Genomic DNA, 15,296 nt, shown 5'->3' with positions numbered 1-15,296 from the left:
ACAGACACACAAACACACACACACACACACACACACACACACACACACACACACACCCTCTGCTTACTCATCCAAGCACAAACCACACTACTGATTTAGCGCTTCCCGCTTTGCCCTTTTGTAAATAAACCAGCTAATGTTCACATACTTGTGTGGACTCCCTCTCATACTGGAAGTGGAGCTACTTCTGACATACGCCTATGGTTGCTCAGTGACCTCCCTCCTGACTAAAACATCCCAATATGTGTTCAATTGCTGCAGAGATTTTGCAGTTGTAGCACTTGATAGCATGGTAAACAATAACTTGCTAACACTGTGGTGATTTTGTTGGGAATAGCAGAGTTTCTAACCACTGGGATTTGTAGTTGTTCTTTTTTCTGGTAGAGTCTCTATTCTTAGTCAAAGGAGCTTGTAAAGAAAAGCGTCTGGACTTGTTTAAGTTGCTTGAAGACGTTTCACCTCTCATCCGAGAAGCTTCTTCAGTTCTAAGGTCAAATGGTGGAGAGTCCCAGATATAAACCTAGTGGGAGTATCCCCACCCCCAGAGGGACAAAAGGACCCCCTGATGATCCTCTAATCGCCTGAGCCAAGGTGTGAAACTGGGTGTGGGTCCCAATCAGCCAGGGTTTTGGGTGAGCTCATTGTGAAACCTGGCCCCACCTTATCATGCGAATTCCTGAGATCCTGAGGTTCCTGAGATGGATGACTGAGAACCTTCACAGACGTCTCTATTCTTAAACATTTCCTTTCCTTTCCTGGAGCCGTTGGTTGACGCAGGTTGTCTATTAGTTTCCACAGTTAGCTGTTTGATTCGTGGCTCCTCCACGTGCCACTCTATTGTTACCATTGCTGTGTAATGGAGTGAATGGGAATCCTGTTGCAACCTCCTCTGTAGACGTGCTGAGATTACGAGGCAGACCATTTACGTTTAACGAATGTTTCTGTCCTGCAGCCTCCTGTTTCTACAGCAGGTTTTATTCTCAGTGAGCTGGTGAGGTCGGTCTGAGACAATAGCAGATAACAATTGCCTCACCTCTTTGTTTCTCTTCTGTATTAAATAAGAAATGCATGTTCTCAACCCATGCTGAGCGATCTGGGAACGAAGTAGTGCCCGAGGATTCTGGGAGGCTAGGGGTCAGCCCTCGAGGGCCAAAAGTCTGTCAGTTTCCCTCCCAGTCTTAGCCCTCAATTACTGAATCAAAGGAGAGAGGAAAGCCAAATCCCACCCCGTGCCTGGTCCTCATTTCACCCTGCTAAGCCCGACAGGCTATCTGTGCCTGCTTGTTCACTCACTCTAACTCGAACACACACTGAGCACAGCTCTTGGGAACCTCGCGAGCGAGCTGCTGGTTGCGCTCCAAAGAAACTTCAAAGTTCATTGCTCTTTCTCCGCAGGAGTGCAGATGGGATGAGTTCCCGATATCTCCTCATCCTCCTTTTCCCACACACTGCCTTCACATGTTGCTTATTCCTAAGCTGCTCCCACATGGATGCGTGAAGATGAGACACGTCAGTGTCGTTTTCATCCCTCATCCATTGCCTTATCTCTGAAGAAATGCACTTTTCATGTTGTTATTTACTAAACAATTTCAAGGCTTATAGCATAAGTAGCGGGAGGCTTATCCCAGCAGAAAAAAAAGCTACTGCGGTGACAGCTGAAATATGAGTATGACTGACATCACTCGACTGGTTTATATGAAATGCACACCAGCTGTGAAAAAAGCCTCGTTTTTAAAAATATATATATATATATTTCCTTGGGCGCACTGTTGATTTAAGATGATATTCTCCAGACTATTTGGATGGAGGAATAAAGTGTGAATTCTCAGGAGTAAAAAAAACTTAAATCTGCCTCAGTTAAGTTAGTGTGTTATAGTCTCTGGCAGACTCATTTCTGATAGTAAATCCAGGATGTGAAGGAAACCTAGTCATGGTAAAAAGAAAGCGTACTCTCTGTTAGTTATAAGGTTTTACATATCACAAAATCTAAACAAATCTAGTCCTTACCCAACCTTAAAACACAAACAATATGACAGGTGTGTGGAAAACTACATACACCCCATGATTCAGTAGCTTATAGAACTAGCTGACACTTGTGAGACTTCATCAGAGGTGTAAACATCACAGCAGACGTCTTTGTGTCGAAGTAACTGAGGATAAAACGCAAAGAAACGCCTGGCTTTTTATAGCAGATAACCCCCTTAAAAACAGAGTAGATCAAAAAAAGGAGGAAACCCATGAATCAGCATATGAGCATTACCTGATGCTGCTGAAATGAAGCAGAGCAAAGTTACAGAGGTTTTATTAGAGACAGAACGAAGCGTTTTGCAATTTGGCCTCATTTGTAAAAGTTGACATTTCTTCGGTATTGAACAGCAGAAATTAAGCTCTCTTGTCGGAGGTCATTTTTGGAAAAAAAGAAGCTGCGACCGACAGTACTGTACATAACAGTAGACTGGCGCACAATAAGCAAGCAAATAATGCAGAAAAGTGAGATTTGTGATGGGAAACTGGTCTCAGAGTACACTGAGAGAGAGAAAGCGCTGTGCAGGAAGTCTGATTTTATCGTGGTGGAAGCAAAACAGCCAAAGTAATAGGGAATTCACGATGATGTTGATGCAGCCTCAGAATCTGTGAGGTGTCAACTTTCAGCGCCCAACGGCATGTCTGCCAGGTGGGTATTCAACAGCATGTCAATCACCATGAGGTCTGGAGTTTGACTGGTCCCACTGTGTTGTAGATCTGCTGCTGTGCTTGGGATGATTGTCCTGTTGTTAGACCCAGTATGCCTGAGCTTTAGTTGATGGATAAATAGCCTACAGAGGAATTAACTCAGAGACTGCAAAGCAGGCTTTTTATGTGGTTGCAAAACAAGCCCAAATCTTCACGCCTTCACCACCATGCTTAACAGTTGGCACGAGGTGTTGATAAGAGAGAAGCTACGGTATAATTGTTCAGTCTTTTTCTAATTCTACTGTCGTGAGCTTTAACTTTTAACAAGCTAACTGAGGCCGGTTGAGTCTGCAATGGTTCTCTTGGGTTTTTTGAGGTCGTACTGAGCATTGCATAGTCTAACTTTGGGGTGAATTTGCTGGGATATCCAGTCATAGGAAGCTTGGCAGCCAGCGTCAGTGTTTTCCACTTGTGAATAATCTTTCTCACTGCTGAATGATGGACATGGAAATGATTGATGGGCAGCAACAATTCTTTAAGATAATTGATGATGTCTTTCCTCTTTGGCATTGTGTCAACACCCAACCAGCAAACTGCTAAAACCTCTGCTTTAATAGAGGTGCTCACACTGGCTCATCAAGTGCATTTTGGTGAATTTTAAGACCATGCAGCCTTATTTTTTGTGTTGTTTTCAGTGTCATTAAACCTCTTCTAATAAACAAAGAAAAAGCATTTGTTCAATAGAAGTTATCTCCACCATTGTGTTGCTTGACGCAGTGTATTGGATAAGTAAAAGGTCCCCAGTTCAGTTCCAGGAGGAAACACAAATGGTTTCAGCGTTGTGTCAGGAAGGGCATCTGGGGTAAAAATCTGCCAAATCAAACATGTGGCGACTCCCTGTGAATATACGATCAGCTGAAAGTAGCTTCTTTTATTTATTATCATTGTGTTGACATTAATTTCATCTAATAGAAGTCACGCCATGCATTGCCCCTGCGATTTCGACTGTCGAGCAGGACGTGAAAAGAACGACCGCGTTGCACAAAGCGCTCTGATGGAATATTGAATTTGACGGCTCATTTTTGACCTCAGAGACAACAGCTGCATCAACCTCAGCTCAAGGCCCAGCACTTCTACTTGTTTGTTCTCTTCAGCTGTTATTGTCAAACTGAGTTTACTCAGTTGTCAATGAGCAGTGGAAACTTTCCCCGGTTATAAAAACTTCTAGGACATCTCGTCCATAAAGTTCATGCTTTGTGTTGGGTTCACTTGTGGTATTCAAATGCTGGTTTATGCAGCATTGAATGCAATTATCGAATCTGCTCGGGGCCCCACATAGGAATTATGGACTTCTTTGTTGACATGGTGTCCGCTCAAGCTCCACTTCCTTTTTTACTACTCAGCAATAAAAGGCTCATGGGGTGTCGTCTTCACCCCAACAGGCCGGCGGATTGGCGGGGTGGAAATCTACGTTTATGAACATGATAACTCGAGAACAAGGTGAAGTATGATGTTCAAATTGATACCATAGGTGAATCTACTAGGAGGCTGATGGGTGCCACCAGTGGAGTCTACTTTTTGTTCTCAGTCTTTTAACAGTTTGACGAGGTTCCCTCAACCTTTAAAGCACAGACATGAAGTCCAAGAGGTTCAACCAACCCAATGAGGATCATGTTTCATGCATGAAATGTACAGATAAATCAAATAGACCATGCTTTTCGTTTGAAAACACATCTTTTTCTCTCCGTTTTGGCCTTCTGTCCACACTGAGATGGCGTTTTTGGTCAAGGGAAATGGAGCTTTTTGAAAACGCTCTCCAAAGTGGATAAATCTGAAAAGCCGTTTTCGCGTGGCAGTGTGGACAGCGAAAACGGAGGCTTTCGAAAAACGATGACGCATTTTAGTCATATGATGCAGTCATGTGACCAATTCAACGAAGACAGGGGACGGCATTGTACAGGAGTTGTTTGGTTTACTCTCAATTTTGACAGCCCTATTAAAGATTAATATCAGTTTGTACATGCTCCAGGTAGCTCCAGATAAAACTCGGCGCTTTTCCTCGACATTGTGCCGAGACGTTCTAATAACTTGGAAAGTAAATAAATGGCAGACGGAAATGACACAGGTCAAATCGTCTTACGTTTCACGCATGCGCAGTACAGGACCATAAGTGTTTTCTGTGAGGATGAAAACGATAGTGTGGATGCAGAGCGTTTTTAGAAAATGCAGTTTTCAAATTTATCCGGATTAGTGCAGACGTAGCCTATGTTTTGGCAGCTGTGTCAATACTCTTATTTATTTTTTTTTCTTTATTGTATTGCAGTTTTGTTTTGTTTTTGTATGCATTGTCATTTTAATGTAATCTTTGCATAATATTTGTTTAGGCCAGGGATGTCAATCTCATTTTTCCATACAGCCCACTTTAATCTAAAATGACAGAAAATTGCTCTAGTAGTTAATGACTGTGTAAGAAATAAACGTGTGAAATTACAGAAAAGGTCTGATAGCCCATTGTCCAGACTGTCTTTTAGTTATTATAAACCAAAAGGGTTTTGTTTTATTAACAAACAACACCTATTTTTCTTTCTTTTTTCTTTTTTTTTTTACTGTGGACGAGTTGTGAAAAACAGAAGTTCTATTGTAGATTATGAAGTAACAGGAATTTCTCTCACATTTAATTGTTTAGCAGTTATTCAATTGCTTTAAATAGTTTGAAAGGCCTTGGGAAAGGTCAGTAAAAGCCCAAAATGTATGCCCTCCTTCACCTTTTTTAAAGCAGTCTAGTTCGCCGGATTGGAGTCTTTGTCATGTTGATTCTGGCACCCTGGTTTTATGTTTGATACCCCTTTAGACTCTCATTAAGGCCACAGAAAGCATGGAGTCGACTCTGAAGTGCCTTTAAACATGCATTCTTTTTAATGGCCAGTAGGGGGAGATGTCTGTGGAGAATTCTGGATGGACAGAAGTCTGGGTGGTGTCCTCCTGACACTTAATGGGCTCAGTTGCTATTTTCTAATGAAGATCATTTTGTAACTTCATGTAACTTTTCCAGGATTTTCCAGGGTGTGTTCAGTGGATAACAACTTGTCAGTCACGCTTCATCAGGCAGTCAGTGTGTCCTATAACTGCTCCGGTGTTCTTTAGGCAATATTTTCTCACATCACGTTAATCATAATCATCCCTTTTAAGCTCCTGCTTGAATTTTCCTGACTTCAGCGAGGCCGTACACTTGTTGCACTTCAACATGTCTGCTTCAAACCGCAGCAGACTCATGAATATTTAAGAGGCCTCTGTTATAGTCTAAACCGACTGGCGCACGCCAAGAGGCAACACTGTAAGAGTGTTTCTCATTTCCTGTTTTGCCCGTGATTCAAATCAACTTCACTCTGCCGCGACTGCTGTTCTTGATGAGCTCCACTGGCCCTCGATGTCAATGAAGAGATTTTAATAGACATCGCTGGCTTTCGCTGCTCGAGGTGACAAACTGTGTACGTGTCGGTTTGTTTATGCTGTCCTCTAACAAGCTGCCTTGCAGCACTGTGGAAAAAGACTGCTGCTTAAGTGTGAACAATTGATATTTCAGTTAACAGCATGCTGAATGAGGGAGGCAGCAGAGCTGCTGTAGTCTGATCCAGAGCCAGACATAGAGCGAGTGGCCCCTTAGAGCCTTTATTCAGCGGTTTATGTGCAGCTATAGCTTGTTTTTCAAAACCGCTGAATGTAAACATTTAGTCAGTGTGTGCCACATGTTCCTAATGTAATCTTCTTCTTTATCTTGACACAACAGCTGAACATTACAGTATGTCATCTCCACGAATACAAGCGGAAAAATTCAAAAGTATCGTTTCATTTTCTAACAATTATAATATAGAATATATAATAATTAATGAGCAGCTGAAGAGGCGTACCTAATCCGGTCGTTCAGTCTGACGTCACTAGCCGTGTCTGGACCTAAACTCCGCTGCAGGTCCATATATCAAACGATCACTATGGCATTACTGAGAGTTGAAAAACTGTCTAAAGTCTTTCATCTTTAATAAAATGATCAGCGTTCTGCTCTACCAGGTGTAACAATTGAGTTTAACATCCAGGCATCCATGAAAACGGAATTTATGACATTTAACGGAGTTAGAAGTTAGCAGGAAGTTAGCTCGCTAGCTCCTATCTAAATACAATATAGCATGTCCTGACTGCGGGGTTTTGGGAACAAATTAAAGCGTACAGCTCTGTTATCACTTCCAACATAAATGAAGACAGAAAACTAAACAGCAGTGACGTTTGTAGGGTTACTGAAGTTGGGCTAGCTGGTATATAATGATGTGCTACGTGACCGCTAGCGACACAGCTATGTTAGCATAATATAAACAAGCTAACCTTTTTTCCACTCGATAAAAGTTAACGTGAGTGTTCTCGGTGGTCAGGAACAAATGTAATCGCATGGCAGGATGCTGTAAAAGGACCAAACTTCAGCCAGGAGAACAACTGAGATAATCCATCCACAATACGAGGTTAGTCATTCATATACTGCTGCATGGGCTGGGCTGTAGTTACATCCTAAGGTTTTAAAAACTGAGCTCTCACTCATCCCCCCTCCCTTTCCAACGCCTTCGATGCTTGTTTCCGGCGAGGGAACACGGCGGGTCTGTGTGCCGCGCTGGAATGGTAGCGCTGTGCAGGGTGGCTGCTGTGTTTCTTCGGATTACTCCTCACCCCCCACCCACCCCTGTGGCTTGTCATGTCTTCACAATGTTGTGCTGTGGACATTTATGTGCTTTTTTGTGCAAAGGAGTTTTTTTTGTTTCCTGTTCTCATGCTGTCCTACCATGGAAGCACAGCATGAGTAGGAGTCTCTTTTTTCCTCTTGTACTTTCCCCACTGTAGTGTACATTTCAATGTTTTTTTTCTCTGATTCTACCAATCTCCGACCTGTATCCCCATGTAATGTTTGTGCTATATGTGTAAGGTTGGGGGGGGGGTCCCATTTCACTGCAGGGCAACCTGCATGTGACGAATAAAGCTTTGATTGATTGATTGATTGATTGATTGATTGATAAATAAATGATTAGCGTAATAAAAGCCGAGGGAGGTCAACAGTGATCACTGACTGTTTTAGGAGCTTTTTGAGATTAAATAGAAGAAAATACAAAACATTAAACATGTTAACAACACAAAAGCCATATTAAACGCAGACTACTTTAGGCCCGGAAGTAGGATTCGTCACCTCATCACTTAATGACCGGATAATTTATCACCTGTTCTTCAAATGTTTGACTCAAGGAGAAGCAAGTTAGTGCTTATGTTGTTTTTTTGCTTGATAACAAAAGAATAAACGTGGACGAGAGCAGTGTTTAGGACAGAACACCAGTCAGTAGTTACAGATTAAATTTAATTGGCTTTTTAAAAACAAAACTGTTAGCATGGATGTTAGCTGAGGCTACTCACTGAAAGCATGTTCACAGTCTGGATGGCCGTTGATCCACTGCTTTCACATTTTACATTTCACTCTTTATTTGGCGTCACGTCTTCGCTCCTTGGTTGTTATGTCTTTAGCCAGATCTTTGTATCAGTGGCACAATACTAAAGCGGGTGAGTGTCAATAGCCTCTCAGCCTGCTCCAGCGACTGTTAGATATGGAGTCATGACTCGCTGTGTTCTGTGCTCCCCTGAGCTTTAGCCACTCTGATCTGATGAGCTGAAAACCAATAAAGAGCGAGCACGAAGCCGTCTGGCTTACTCGGTCTCCTCGACCTCCCGAACAAAGCAGCAAGAGGTCAGCGTTGCTTCATTTTTTTGATCATAGTCACTTTATTTCTGAATGTTTAGACTTTAGGTTAGAGGGAAAACACCAGTTTTATCTTTAATTATTATTACTGACCAGTTTGAAGTCATCTTAAATAAAACTACCCACATTTTCTCGCTCCTCTGCTCTTACAGTGATAAGACTGTGGGTTTTTTTTCCACATTCGGAGAGCATTTGGCATTTGAGAAAGCACAGCTTTGTCTAAAGCTCTGCCTCAGTCTCTGATATGTGTCAGTTGGTTTGGGTAGAAACACACAGTTGGACCATGTATCACAGTTGGCAGTGAAGTTGTTATTCTTCACTAAAAATAAGCCCGCTGTCAATAAGTGTTGACTTGTCAGTGGCAGGTGTTGATTGGAGGGTTGCGTGTTTGCTCGCTTGGTGAAAGGTGTTCGCGTCCCTGAGGCGATGAAATTAATAAGCTGATAAATAAGCTCCGAATTTAATGAAGGTGCTTTTCATTTGAGGACGATAATTATTTTTAAAGGCTTTTCTACAGATGTCGCAATGTTCAGTCGATCTAAAGACGATGGAAGTCGTTTCTTTGGATGATTTTTATGTAACTGTGTGGCAAAACCACCCTTTGCTTCGGTTATGCAGAAGCCAGATTACTGTGCACATGTTAACTTAGCCACATGTGGCTGATTGCGAGAATAGTGGGAGGAAAAGTGCGATAAAGTGCAGAAGAGCGCACTTAGAGTGTGAGCTACGGTGTGACAGTATTTTAAACTGAGAACAATGTAGAAATACTTCCACTATCAGTTCCTGCATTAGATCCAACAGCAGCTGTGTAGTTTCCATTTGCTTTCCTGTTCAGTCGTAGTCTTGTTTTCTTTTTTCGTGCCTTTGTTTCCACTGATAAATAACTTTCTTAGCTCTCAGAGTTTTCTAATCTCTAATCTCCCTTTCAGTGACTGAAGAATGCGTCTTTATTTCTATGATTTATCATTTTGCATGCATTACGAAAGCAAACCAAACGAGGAAAAACAGCAAAAGGCTTTTAGCTAATGGCCGTGCGTCTCAATTAGCTGAAATCCTTCATTAAACAGCCGAGCCTTGAGTGCCTTTTGTTCCCTTCAAGCAGAACCGTCACAAAGCGACATCACTTTTGATGGAAACGTTTTGGCTGTAGTTGTCAAAGTTGTTGTTGTTGTTGTGTTTTTTCCCTCTTTTTCTTCTGATTCTTTTCTCCGCTCTCCAAACGCGGCGCCCTCCTCCACAGTGCCGGCTCCATCGTTGCCCTTTTAATGAGGTGATATCCAGACACACGGGAGCAGATGTTGCAAGGAAAACACACTGTGACGTGATTGTGATCGATGCGCGCCTCCCACCGCATCCACTGCATAATTCGGTGGATGGCATCAGGATAACAACCTGCATTATGTGGAGACAGCTGTCGCCACAGAGCCCGGGCAGCCACGGTATTGGCTCCCGCCTTATTTCAGGCAGAGGCGGGAAGCCAATTAGAGTGATTTACAGCTTGCTTGTGTCGTCAACACCTTGAAACTTGTGTTCCAGTCCAGACAAATAAAATGCTTGGCTACCTGGCAGCAGGTTTATTTATTGGCTAAATATAGTGTAATTTTGCTCCAAGCAGAAGCTAATGTGAACATATTCTTTAAGTGAAGCAAAGAGGGTCGAGTAAATAACATCAGCCTTCATTAAATTAAACTTACAGAACTTTAGATGCATCCCTTTGTTTCTGATTGTTGCTTGTGCAGCTTTTCTGCAATAATCTATCATTATTATGCTTTTTTATAATATAAATATGCTAACTTCAAAGATGTAGGCAGCAGGTTTGAAGGTTTTGCAGTGATAAATCAGATACGCAGCGTTTGATGACACGGTGATGGGATGGGAAACATGTGAATTCACATGGCTGCCATGTAGAAAGGGAAGTGGCTGACTGTCAGTGTAATCCGAGCAAGCTTTGAAGAGTAAAATGATGACGGGCTACAGTTGAAATGTATGTGCGCTCTACACGCTGTGAGAGAAGGTTTTAGTCAGAATTACAGACGTTTGCAGGTGAATGTGGCGTAGCATCGAGCCCCGCAGGCTTTGCTGCTGCACCTGGAGCCAGAGCTGTTAGTTAGCAGGTGGGAACTGATAGACTGAACTCGCTTGTTATTCACACAATAGTGCTTATTAATGTTACAGCGCTCTTTTAATGATTCAGCAGTGAGGAACCATGAGAAACACGATTTCCCCAAAACTCAGGATGCTGTAAAAAGAAAAAAAAAAAAAAAGGGGGGGGGGGGGGCAATAAGAAATTACAAGAAAGCCTCTAAGAGAGTTCAGGCTGTGCTGAAGAATAAAGGTGGTCATAGCAAATATTGTCTTTCAAGCTGGTTAGACATGTACAAACTCTGTTTTTACCTCATATGCTGTGTTTACATTTAAATATGAAGAAATCCAGGGCTGGCTCAAAACTTTCTCACAGTATTGTCTGTGAAGGTTCTCAGTCATCCAGGTCATCGTAGTCAAAGGAGCTTGTAAAGAAAAGCGTCTGGACTTCTTTAAGTTGCTTGAAGACGTTTCACTTCTCATCCGATAAGCTTCTTCAGTTCTAAGGTCAAATGGCAGAGAGTCCCAGATTTAATCCCAGTGGGGGTATCCCCCCAAAGAGGGACAAAAGGACCCCCTGATGATCCTCTAATCACCTGAGCCAAGGTGTGAAAGCGGGTGTGGGTCCCAATCAGCCAGGGTTTTGGGTGAGTTCATTGTGAAACCTGGCCCCACCTTATCTTGTGATTTCCTGAGGTCAGATCACATCCTGGGCCAGATGTGAGTGGGCGTTAAGGCGCCTGGGGAGAGAACTTAAAACTGGATTATAGATGGCAGACAGTTGGTGTCGTAAACCACCACCTCTGTTCAAAGATGGTCGCTCACAGGGTGATTAGAGGATCATCAGGGGGTCCTTTTGTCCCTCTTTGGGGGGGATACCCCCACTGGGTTTAAATCTGGGACTCTCTGCCATTTGACCTTAGAACTGAAGAAGCTTCTCGGATGAGAGGTGAAACGTCTTCAAGCAACTTAAAGAAGTCCAGACGCTTTTCTTTACAAGCTCCTTTGACTTCTCACAGTATTGTGTCAGTACATTTTAAAAGCACCGTATTTCACCTTTTAAATGAATTCTCCATTCTTTTACCATCAGCTAAGCCTGTGGCATAAACAAACCAGTCTCAGTGAGTGACATCACTGAGAGCCACGAGCTGGAACCGCTCCTGTCCGGTAGGTGGCGATAAATGCCACAGATAAGACGCAAAGAAGAAGCCGTCGCTCGCTTATGACGTGTGTTTCCCGCGACCTTTAGCTTCGGCGGTTGTAGCGGCTTTCAGTGAAGGACTAATTTGAGTGGGTTTAAAATGCTCAAAAAGAAATCAAGCACCAGTGAGAAGAAAAGGAAGCACTTTCAGTCCGAGGAGCGACATGACAGCGGTAAACGCAGGAGTACGGGGCCCGGTTTAGAGGTGAGGCTTTCGGGACTAGCGCCTTGCTAAACTCCATAGAAAAGAAGTTCAGGAGTATAACAGCCACAAATATATGTGAATAAGTTTAGGGTAAATGTGAGGGTAAATTAAATTGTGTTTAAAATTTACGTACTGGTTTTAAATGATTGAAAAGTTGACGCATTTGGCGTTTTGTGTACATCGAGTGTCTCTCGATTATTATTGTTATTATTGCGTTAATGTTATGTTTGCATCGTCACAACAACTTTATTTTAGCGTTAAAGCCTCACTGTTGGTTTGGTGCTCTCTGAGGGAAAACCATCGTGTTACTGCTTTATAAATACTTTGATTAAGTCGCACTGAATGAATTGTTTGCTCTGCTTATTCACTGCAGTGTCTAAATATAATAAAAGGAAAGTCTTAATTTGTCTTTTTTAAATCTTTTTTTTAGTGTAGTTAACTTATTTTTTTAGCTAACAAGAACCAATTAAAGGATTTCAGCCACTAGGCAGCAGTAAAATTTGCTTTGGATGAATTTTAATGATCCCTTTAAATGCAAACTGTGCTGCTGGATTTCATGCTGTTACACTATTTAATTAACTGAGTGTATCTTCTCTTTAACAAAAAAAAAATTAATGAAAACAGCCTGAGTCACAACATTGTGTTCAAATTATTTGTTTCCTAACCGTGGAGACTGTATTTAAGTTTGCAGAGCATATTCTGTGTATACGAGTGCAGCTGCGTGTTTAAGTTTGTCTTCCCAACTTAAAGGAATCCAAGGATGAACTTGCTGATCCTGAGCTTGACAAGATTGGCAGTGACATTGAGGAAGGGGGACTGGACCTCAGCCTGGCCTTCCAGCCCATCACAGCTTACGTCGGTGACAAGCGGGAGATGCTGGAGCAGTGCTTCCATGTGCTGGGGGAGAAGAAGCTACGGAAGATGCTTCCTGATGAACTCAAGGTGATTTGATCAAAAAAGCTTTCGTTGTCGGTTATCTGCAAAACTCAACATCTTATTGTGACTCTGGACTGATTGGACCACCTGCATCAAGCACTTGTGTGTTTCTTTAATAAATTATAATTAATACCCAAAGAATATTTTTGCCTAGATTCTTGCCAAACTTTCTGTCTGCCCTACAGTAGACCCTGAGTTTAACATTTAATTTGTGTTTGTGTTTTGTGAAGTGGTGGCACACATCACTGGTTTTCATTTCCAAACAGCTGGACTTTACCTGCTATTTTTAAATATTTGTTGCCAAGTCGCTGGTATGACTTTTCCTCTTTATCTGAAAATAAAAAGAGCTGATTAGTTCTCATGAAGACGGGAGTATCTGAGATACGTTTTAAAGATGTTGTCGTTTACAGGAATGCAGTGTAGAGGAAATCAAAACGCTGTGTTGGGAGCAGCTGGAACCCATCACGGAGAAAAATCTCATTCAGATCTTAGCAGGTAAGACTGAAGCATGTTTCTATTTTATAAAAAAAAATCATTTTGAAACTTCTGCAAAACATTTAATTTCACATAAAATGTGTCGTTGTGTTAAGGGGAGGAAGTGACCGCCGGGAATGACAATGAAAACTCTGAAGAGTCTTTGGAAAGCCAGTGAGTGAAACAGTTAATCAGAGAACAACTACGCTGTGACTGTGTTTTTATTTCACGTTTATTTTTCCCCCGCCAAGGCAAGACAGTATTGTAGACTCTACATCGTGCCTCAAGGAAACTGCAAAAAGCGAGGACCCAAAGCAAGGTAATTAATATGTAATGACTACAAAGAACATCCCCGAGGCGTTTATAGACTTCAAAGACAGAAGGAGGCCGTAAAGGGACGTTTCACATTTTTAAATGACTGTAATTTTCTTCGCAGAGGGTGGCGGCTCTGGTGAAGAGAGCGACGTCCTCAGCATAAACGCAGACACTTACGACAGCGACATAGAAGGACCCAAAGAGGAGCAGACCGTTAAAGAGGAGCAGACTGCGGCAGTGAAGGAGGGAGACGACGATGACAACAGCAGGCTGTGCACTGACCCGGCTGCAAAGCCGGAGCCGGCAAATCCAGAGCCGAAGAAAGACATTCAAAGTGACATAGACAAGAGCGTGAGCGAGATCTTGGCGTCCTCCTCCACTCCCATCAAAGACGCGGCCAAAGAACAGAGCACACCGCTGCAGTCCCCAGATGTCAGCGGACCCGTTTCTAGCGGCGACCCGGCTGTTTGTAAGCCGTCGATCCAGCAGCTGGAGCTGCTGGAGCTGGAAATGAGAGCAAGAGCCATAAAGGCTCTAATGAAAGCAAGTAACGGGAAAACCCCTCATGTAACGCCAAACACGTAGCGTGTCTTTTACTTGAATGGTTAATGCTCTTAAAACGATTCAGTTTGCACATCCTGTCTTGTTTGTAGAGGGTACAGCATGATGTGTTTGTTTTGCTCCACATTGGAATGATTTCTAGATGGTGTTTAATTGTGTTTTTGCATTAAACAAAGACCCCTCCTCCTGCGTGGGATTGGATATCACTTTTCCAAATGTGTTTCTCCCATCGAGCACTAGATGGCAGTGTTACGCTGTCAGAGCACATCCGCAGGGCTGTGTCTAATCTGCGAGAGGACAGCAAGGGCATGTTTATAGGCTCACATTACACTGAAAGTGGTCTCAGGCACCAGTCAGAGTCAGGTTTTCTTAATAATGATGTCACTTGGAAACGCAGCTGTCCTCGAGTCAGCCTTAGAGGATGTGAGAGGATCAGAAAAGTGTGTTACTTCATAGGTTTGTAAGGCAGAGCAGGTGATTGCAGTGCTGTTTGTATCTTGTAGACACTTGAAGCCTTTCTTCACCCAACACCTGTTTGACTTGTTAAACTGAAAGCGTGCACAGGAATACAAAATCCCGCTATACTCTGCTCTGCCCGCCCGATAAGGAACCGAAAAGCCTTCAAGTGGTCATAAACTACCCACTGGCTCAAAAATGACACGAGTGCATGATATGATTAGACAGCTACCCACTCACTCCTGTAGATCAAAACAAAGACCCTGCCAGCTGTCCCACCAGGATAACTTTAAATTAAATTCTGCTTCTCGTGCTTTTGTCAGTCAGCGAGAATTAATAGCGTCTGTTAGCCTAACAGGGCAGTTTCTTTTGATCTGATTTATTCTAAAGCTTTGCTCCAGCATAAACTGTGTGGTTGCTGCATGTATGTGTGTGTCCGTGTGCACGCAATTACATGCAGATGAAGAGAAGAAAGGCTTTCTATCCCACTACCCCGAAGGAGACAATGAAATGTGCAATAAGAAGCCAGTTGCCTCCAGGTATTTGCATTTAAAAGGGTTATTTCATGGAAGAGGTGAGGGCGGGAGGGTTAAACGTGTCGTTCTCTGTGA

The 15,296-nt window shown here is 42.7% G+C and overlaps 1 protein-coding gene across 1 annotated transcript; it reads left to right on the top strand.

Annotated features, from left to right (window-relative positions):
- Positions 1–11,755: 11,755 nt before the first annotated feature.
- caap1 (caspase activity and apoptosis inhibitor 1) lies at positions 11,756–14,430 on the top strand. Its single transcript, XM_085400189.1, has 6 exons — positions 11,756–11,943; positions 12,694–12,885; positions 13,290–13,374; positions 13,470–13,527; positions 13,605–13,672; positions 13,790–14,430. The coding sequence occupies exons 1-6, from the start codon at positions 11,839–11,841 to the stop codon at positions 14,251–14,253; spliced, it is 972 nt and encodes a 323-aa protein (XP_085256315.1). The 5' UTR covers positions 11,756–11,838; the 3' UTR covers positions 14,254–14,430.
- Positions 14,431–15,296: the final 866 nt, after the last annotated feature.

The sequence above is a fragment of the Rhamphochromis longiceps genome, linkage group LG3 (genome assembly GCF_057381845.1).
Source record: "Rhamphochromis longiceps isolate RC_006_pf linkage group LG3, R_longiceps_female_GT1.1, whole genome shotgun sequence".
In the NCBI taxonomy this organism is placed as follows: domain Eukaryota; kingdom Metazoa; phylum Chordata; class Actinopteri; order Cichliformes; family Cichlidae; genus Rhamphochromis; species Rhamphochromis longiceps.
The sequence above is the reverse complement of the archived record's forward strand: the minus strand, read 5'-3'. Positions and strand labels throughout refer to the sequence as shown.

Excerpts from the sequence above, each read along its gene's own strand:
- caap1 (XM_085400189.1), top strand. The coding sequence starts at position 11,839 with ATGCTCAAAAAGAAATCAAGCACCAGTGAGAAGAAAAGGAAGCACTTT. Across the intron at positions 12,886-13,289 it reads TGCTTCCTGATGAACTCAAG|GAATGCAGTGTAGAGGAAAT; the intron begins GTGATTTGATCA and ends TGTCGTTTACAG. Across the intron at positions 13,528-13,604 it reads GAAGAGTCTTTGGAAAGCCA|GCAAGACAGTATTGTAGACT; the intron begins GTGAGTGAAACA and ends TCCCCCGCCAAG.